Source organism: Bos javanicus, chromosome 8 (genome assembly GCF_032452875.1).
Source record: "Bos javanicus breed banteng chromosome 8, ARS-OSU_banteng_1.0, whole genome shotgun sequence".
In the NCBI taxonomy this organism is placed as follows: Eukaryota; Metazoa; Chordata; class Mammalia; order Artiodactyla; family Bovidae; genus Bos; species Bos javanicus.
In genome coordinates this window covers 67,472,708-67,481,143 of record NC_083875.1, presented here as the reverse complement: position 1 = coordinate 67,481,143, position 8,436 = coordinate 67,472,708, and the positions used below count along the sequence as shown (strand labels likewise).

Sequence of the window (8,436 nt, the reverse complement as noted above, 5' to 3'; positions counted from 1 at the left end):
ATCAATTCAGAAAACATAAGGATGTGGGTTCCATCCCTGGGTCAGGAAGATCCCCTGGAGGAGGGCATGGCAACCCACTACAGTATTCTTTCCAGGAGAATCCTATGGACAGAGAAGCCCCAGGGGCTACAGTCCATAGGGTCACAGAGAGTCAGATACAACTGAAGCGACTTAGCACACACAAGATGATACAACATGCTTAACTCTCCTACTTGCTTGTGCAAAAGAAAGACAGCATTGATATAAATTTCCCTAGAACTAACACTATGAGAGAATGTCCCCTCTTAAAAGTCTCATGTGCTGAGCATTAAAGAATAAACTTTAGCACCCAAATTCTTAAGTGAATTAGAGGATGCATGAGCCCTGAGTTTTCCCTAACACCCCCTGGGGATAAGTGATAATCTAAGAGAGCTGATGTCCAGCAGTGACCAAGAGGCATTTGATGGTGCAGATTCTTATCCCCTGCTCTCCTCTCATACTGACATTGGAATGGTACGAGAGTTCAAAAAACTTTCCATGTTATCCTCTTTGATCCACAATAGCCTTCAGAGGTAGGCAGGACAAGAAGTCATAGTTTCTTCTTATATGAGAGGAAAATGAAGCTCACTGATGCTTGGGATCTGTTTAAGGCTATGCTGGGCAGCTGGATTAGAAACCCACTCCTTTCATTGTGGTTCCTCCCTGCAATGTCCCCTGTGAAAGTTCTGATAGGACTTGAATAGGAACTCTTGGAGGGGCATCTGCCAAAGAACTCTAATGGGAATAAGGGAACAATCCTCCAATTGGGAAAGAGTCCTGGGCGGTGCATCTACCCCACGAGTAAGACATCAAATTGAGCTTTGGAGGCTCTCGCTTATAATTGTGGGATGCAAACTGATATTATTATCACTTTGCTCACAAAACTGCAGCTCCAGTTTTTCTTTAACAATTAAGTATTTGGAAATTACCCCAAGAGCACCAGCTCCTTTCTGAGCTACTCCTGAGGTCCCTGGACTGGATTCATACTCTATACCTGATCATACACTTACTAAGGGATTGGTATGTGCTATCTCAACTGGTATTGGAATTAAAATGCCCCCTGGACACTTTGGATTAATCAACGAATGCTCCAGTTTTTAAAGGGGATTTGTGTTTGTAGGGGAATCATAGGTCCAGATTACCAAGGAGAAATCCAACTAATTTTACAAAATGAAGGAAAGGATGATCTATTTATTAATAAACATGATTGAATTGTCCAATTGTGGATTCTTTCATGTGTAATTTTCAAAATACAAAAAGGAGAACCTCGCAATTTACTAACAGTTAGAGGTGATAAAGGGTTTAGAACCACAAATGAAATATATGCAGCTGAAGGTAAAATCTGGGTGAAGCATACTTCCAGTCCTACTGTACCTGCTGATGTCATTGCACAGGGGAAGGAAAATACCATATTAATGATGCCCCTCAGACAGGAAAAATGGAAACATATGCCATTAACACATTGTTATTCTTGTGAATAAACTACTCTTGGAAGCCTGACTGTAATGTGGATTGTCATTGACACCTCAAGCTACAATTAAAAAAAAAAAATGGAGAAAGATATTGGGGAATCTTCAGGTGGAGAAATATGAGCTGGATCTGGCCTCAGGATCACTTCACCTGCCCAACAAACAAGGTCAATCCTTTCCTAACTTTGGCTTTCCATGGACAAAATTTATCTATCTGCTAGATTACACAACACTGATAAAGATGTAGTTCAAGCCTTGACCATTACTACATGAATGCCTACTACATTGAAACCACATGAACTTAGCTTAATGTATGACAAAGATGTTTTACATTCGTTTAACGACTCAGCAGTATTTCAGCTATACCAAACTTAACCCTTAACTGACGTGTTTGATTGCACTGTTTGTTCTATGCAGTAGTTATACTACCTTGCTCAAAAGGATAAAGCCCAAGGAATTTTAATGTCTACTAATGCCTATGCAATATCACATAGGAACCTGGAATGTTAGGTCCATGAATCAAGGAAAATTGGAAGTGGTCAAACAGGAGATGGCAAGAGTGAACATTGACATTTTAGGAATCAGTGAATTAATGGACTGGAATGGGAGAATTTAACTCAGGTGACCATTATTTCTGCTATTGTAGCAAGAATCCGTTAGAAGAAATGGAGTAGCCATCATAGTCAACAAAAAAGTCTTAAATGCGGTACTTGGATGCAATGTCAAAAACGACAGAATGATCTCTGTTCATTTCCAAGGCAAACCATTCAATATCACGGTAATCCAAGTCTATGCCCAACCAGTAATGCTGAAGAAGCTGAAGTTGAACGGTTCTATGAAGACCTACAAGATCTTTAAGAACTAACACCCAAAAAAGATGTCCTTTTCTTTCTAGGGAACTTGAATGCAAAAGTAGGAAGTCAAGAAACACCTGGAGTAACAGGCAAATTTGGCCTTGGAGTACAGAATGAAGCAGGACAAAGGCTAATAGAGTTCTGCCAAGAGAACGCACTAGTCATAGCAAACACCTTCTTCCAATGACACAAGAGGACTCTACACATGGACATCACCAGATGGCCAACACTGAACTCAGATTGACTATATTCTTTGCAGCCAAAGGTGGAGAAGCTCTATACAGTCAGCAAAAACAAGACCAGGAGCTGACTGTGGCTCAGACGATGAACTCCTTATTGCCAAATTCAGACTTAAATTGAAGAAAGTTTTACTAGACCATTCAGGTGTGACCTAAATCAAATTGCTTATGATTATACAGTGGAAGTGAGAAATAGATTTAAGGAAATAGATCTGATGGACAGAATGCCTGATGAACTATGGATGGAGATTTGTGACATTGTACAGGAGACAGTGATCAAGACCATCCCCAAGAAAAAGAAATGCAAAAAAGCAAAATGGCTGTCTGGGGAGGCCTTACAAATAGCTGTGAAAAGAAGAGAAGTGAAAAGCAAAGGAGAAAAGGAAAGATATACCCATTTGAATGCAGAGTTCCAAAGAATAACAAGGAGAGATAAGAAAGCCTTCCTCAGTGATCAGTGCAAAGAAATGGAGGAAAACAATAGAATGGGAAAGTCTAGAGATCTCTTTAAGAATTTTAGAGACACCAAGGGAACATTTCATGCAAAGATGGGCTTGATAAAGGACAGAAATGGTATGGACCTAACAGAAGCAGAAGATATTAAGAAGAGGTGTCAAGAATACACAGAGGAACTGTATAAAAAAGATCTTCATGACCCAGATAATCATGATGGTGTGATCACTGAACTAGAGCCAGACATTGTGGAATATAAAGTCAAGTGGGGCTTAGAAAGCAGCATTATGAACAAAGCTAGTGGAGGTGATGGAATTCCAGTTGAGCTATTTCAAATCTCAAAGGATGATGCTGTGAAAGTGCTGCACTCAATATGCCAGCAAATTTGGAAAACTCAGCAGTGGCCACAGGACTGGAAAAGCTGAGTTTTCATTCCAATCCCAAAGAAAGGCAATGCCAAAGAATGTGCAAACTACCGCACAATTGCAGTCATCTCACATACTAGTAAAGTAAAACTCAAAATTCTCCAAGCCAGGCTTCAGCAATACGTGAACCATGAACTTCCAGATGTTGAAGCTGGTTTTAGAAAAGGCAGAGGAACCAGAGATCAAATTGCCAACATCTGCTGGATCATCGAAAAAGCAAGAGAGTTCCAGAAAAACATCTATTTCTGCTTTATTGACTATGCCAAAGCCTTGGACTGTGTGGATCACAATAAACTGTGGAAAATTCTGAAACAGATGGGAATACCAGACCACCTGACCTGCCTCTTGAGAAACCTGTATGCAGGTCAGGAAGCAACAGTTAGAACTGGACATGGAACAACAGACTGGTTCCAAATAGGAAGAGGAGTACGTCAAGGCTGTATATTGTCACCCTGCTTACTCCTTGGAAGAAAAGTTATGACCAACCCAGAAAGCATATTAAAAAGCAGAGACATTAGTTTGCCAACAACAGTCTATCTAGTCAAGGCTATGGTTTTTCCAGTAGTCATGTATGGATGTGAGAGTTGGACTATAAAGAAAGCTAAGTGCCGAAGAATTGATGCTTTTGAACTGCTGTGTTGGAGAAGACTCTTGAGAGTCCCTTGGACTGCAAGGAAATCCAACCGGTCCATCCTAAAGGAGATCAGTCTTGAGTTTTCATTGGAAGGACTGATGTTGAAGCTGAAACTCTAATACTTGGCCACCTGATAAGAAGAGCTGACTCATTGGAAAAGATCCTGATGCTGGGAAAGATTGAAGGCAGGAGGAGAAGGGGACGATGGAGAATCACATGGTTGGATGGCATCACCGACTCAATGGACATGAATTTGAGTAGAATCCAGGAGTCGGTGATTGATAGGGAGGCCTGGCGTGCTGCAATTCATGCAGTTGCCTAGAGTCAGATATGACTGAGTGACTGAACTGAACTGAATTCGTATGCATGGAAAAAACTGTTTAGATAATGGGTTCCTGAGAACCGCTGTACGTTTGTCCTTGAAGGCATTACAAAATGCACTGCTATCTGGTGGCAGGGAACCGAATAGCATTATAAGACAGTTAACACAAGTATAATGTACCTATTTCATGTGTTATATGTTGTGTTTGGAAGAGTATTGGTTGCTACATTTTACTGGGAATTATCTGGACTTTAATAATCATACCCACTTACTGAAAGATTGTGACAATGCACTGAGGGACTGCTATGTGGACCAACCTCTCAAATTTGGGAATCTTACTTATTAGAGATCTTTATCAACTATTGTGAACAGACTACATTCCCTAAATCCTATCATACATTTTTTGAAACAGCCCCTTGATTTGTATATATTGTAACCAATGATGTAGAAACTACTTCATGTATCAGTTAGGAACTCTTTTTTTTTTTTTGGATGTCTAGGACATGTTGATCATTTATTTTGAAAGGGTACCACCTATTACTTTCCCCCCATGAGAACTCAGGTATTATGGACTCAAATGTTATTTCCTACTCTTTCTGTCTCCAGTATTAGCTTTCTCTTAGAATCCTTAGGTAAGAATTTGCAAGGAACCAGAGTTATGAAATTTCAGAGATGAACAGAATTGTGCCTTGTAGAACATCTGTGATTACTACTACTGCTGCCAATAAGTTAATGGATATAGGAAGGTTAGGAAAATTAAAATGGAGGAAGTCTTGTTCAGGCTTCAGAAGCCTGCTTCTGACCTGCCTGGACACTGCCTGAATTCTTTGCCTGCCTGCAAACACAGGAAATCAGTGGCACTTTAGATAAGAACAGGAGAGGGTCTTGGAATTCTTGAGCCACTGGAGGTCTGGCCGACCTCCCTGACCCGTCCCAGGGTCTAAGAAGTCTTATGACTCACAAGGTGAGACAAGCTTCACTGCAAAAGTTAAAGAAAAACAAGAGCTGCATTTTTGCATGCAAGCTGATGATGATATCAGTTTTTGGTCTGGGATTATAAGCAGGAGCCCCCAGAGCTGCAATTTGAAGGCTCACCTGTGGGATGAACACACTATCTGGGACCCTTTCCCAATTGGGACTCTAGATTGCTGTTAACGAGGTTCTCAGTGCTGTTCAAATTTGGATGTAGATTATCAGCCCAATTTGGTGACATATATGCTGTTACTTCTACTGTTTCCTTTTTTTTTAATGATTGTATATTGAAATTAAGCCAAGCAGTCCTCTATAAAAAAATTGAAATTGTTTGTGTGTAATGAGTGGTTTCTTTTGTTAATGAATCATTTGCACCGAAAATGAGAGTAAAACTTTCAGCAAAACAATAATCCAAGGTTTTGCCTGGAGTTCAGAACTACAGCAGTTACCATTCTCATGGAAAGAATCAGGCATTCCAGCTCTTTATCTGGTTTAGCGCTTGTTTTACTGCTCTCACCTTTGTAGCTAACTCTACAAATCTTACCCCAACACCTTTCTCTTCTTTTCTTCCTTCCCCTTTATACATTCCTACTTCCATGAATTTGCAAAGATCTGATTGTGCGCGGTGAGTGTTGTGAGAACTTGACATACTGGAAGAAAATAAAGAATCGATTTGTCAAAAAACACAAAAGAACAGTTTTGTCTTCATTTCAGCGTGCCCTAGTTTTGACGAGTGTTTTGCCTTCCATGTTTTCATTTCAACTAAACCTTCTGTGGAAAGCTGAGGGGATGGTGTTATGGGTAGAGACTAACTGGCATGGCTTTATCCCTTGGACCACAGAGGGCCTTGCCCCAGCATTCACATGACTGAAGTGTGAAAACACTCTGGCTGCACTTATATATAAAGGCCTCTCTTACATAACATGGTTGTAATCGTTAGTCCAATTCTACAGATATTTTACACATAAAAGTCCTAGTTAGGACTCAAGGCATCATTATATGCAGGAAGTGCAACCAGGACCCCAAGACAGAAGGCTTCAGGAATCCACTTTCTTTCTTTCACTTGTGACATTTGAATTAGGTCCATTTTTCTCATATCCTTTAAATGAGTACAATCTTTTAACTAAGTCCTTACTGTTCATGAAGCACTTTCCTTTCTTAAGGCACAACATTTACTTATTATTATTCTCTAATTTTATTGAGATATAATTGACATATTCTATTATGCAAATTTAGCATGGGCAGTGTATTGACTTGATACACTGATATATTACAAAATGATTTGCACCACTGAAGTGAAGTGGTAGTTGTACAGTCATATCCGGTTGTTTGCAACCCCGTGGACTCTAGACTGCCAGGCTCCTCTGTCTATGGGATTCTCCAGGCAAGAATACTGCAGTGGGTTGCCATTTCCTTCTCCAAGGTCTTCCCAACCCAGGGATTGAACCCGGGTCTCCTGCATTGCAGGCAGATTCTTTACTATCTGAGCCACCACCAGATCAGATCAGATCAGTCGCTCAGTTGTGTCCGACTCCCTGCGACCCCATGAATCGCAGCATGCCAGGCCTCCCTGTCCATCACCAACTCCCGGAGTTCACCCAGATTCATGTCCATCGAGTCAGTGATGCCATCAAGCCGTCTCATCCTCTGTTGTCCCCTTCTCCTCCTGCCCCCAATCCCTCCCAGCATCACAGTCTTTTCCAATGAGTCAACTCTTCGCATAAGGTGGCCAAAGTACTGGAGTTTCAGCTTTGGCATCATTCCTTCCAAAGAAATCCCAGGGCTGATCTTCAGAATGGACTGGTTGGATCTCCTTGCAGTCCAAGGGACTCTCAAGAGTCTTCTCCAGCACCACAGTTCAAAAGCATCAATTCTTCGGCGCTCAGCCTTCTTCACAGTCCAACTCTCACATCCATACATGACCACAGGAAAAACCATAGCCTTGACTAGATGGACCTTTGTTGGCAAAGTAATGTCTCTGCTTTTGAATATGCTATCTAGGTTGGTCATAACTTTCCTTCCAAGGAGTAAGCGTCTTTTAATTTCATGGCTGCAGTCACCATCTGCAGTGATTTTGGAGCCCAGAAAAATAAAGTCTGACACTGTTTCCACTGTTTCCCCATCTATTTCCCATGAAGTGGTGGGACCGGATGCCATGATCTTTGTTTTCTGAATGTTGAGCTCTAAGCCAACTTTTTCACTTTCCACTTTCACTTTCATCACCAGAGCCATAGCTAATTCCTTATTCATGTTATATGATTACAATTTCTTTTTCATGGTGAGAAAATTTAAGATCTTCTCTCTCATCAACTCTCATATATGTAATATACTATTATTAATTATATTCACCAGGAGATTATATCTAAGGATATTTGATCCCCAGAACTTACTCATAACCTGAAGTTTATACACTTCAACCAATATCTTCTCATTCTCCCTTCAGCCCCTGGTAACCAGCTTTATACTCTGTTTCTATAGTTTTGTTTTTGAAGATTCTGCATATAAGTGATATAATACAATCTTTGCCTTTTTCTGTTTAACTTATCTCACAGAACATAATGTCCCCAAGGTCAATCCATGTTGTCCCAAATGACAGAATTTCCTTTCTTCTCTTAGATGAATAATATTGTCTATATACATACATATCAATAAATATGTACCACATCTCCTTTATCTAATTATCACTAAATGGACACCTAGGTTGTTTCCAAATCTTGGCTACTGTGGAGTAGTGTTGCAATGAACTTTAGGAGTGCATATATCTCTGTCAATTCCTATTTGAATTTCCTTTGGATATATAACCAGAAGTGGAATTTCTGGATTGTACAGTAGTTCTATTTTTAATGTTTTGAGTAACCTCCATACTGTTTTCCACACTGGATGCACCATTTATCCACTAACAGTGTACAAGGGATCTTTTTTTCACATCCTTATCAACAATTGATATTGCTTGTCTTTTCAATGATAGTCATTCTAAGAGGTGTGAGGTGACAGCCTACTGTGGTTTTATTTTTATTTCTCTAATGATTAGTGATGTGGAGCACTTTTTC

General features: G+C 40.3%; 1 protein-coding gene across 1 annotated transcript in view; it reads left to right on the top strand.

Moving 5' to 3' along the window:
- Positions 1 to 414: 414 nt before the first annotated feature.
- Positions 415 to 8,436, top strand: part of LOC133253487 (zinc finger protein 41-like) — a 56,677-nt gene continuing 48,655 nt past the window's right edge. The window contains exon 1 of the mRNA XM_061427084.1: positions 415 to 492. Coding sequence (XP_061283068.1) covers positions 415 to 492 — 78 coding nt within the window. The remainder of the gene's footprint in view (positions 493 to 8,436) is intronic.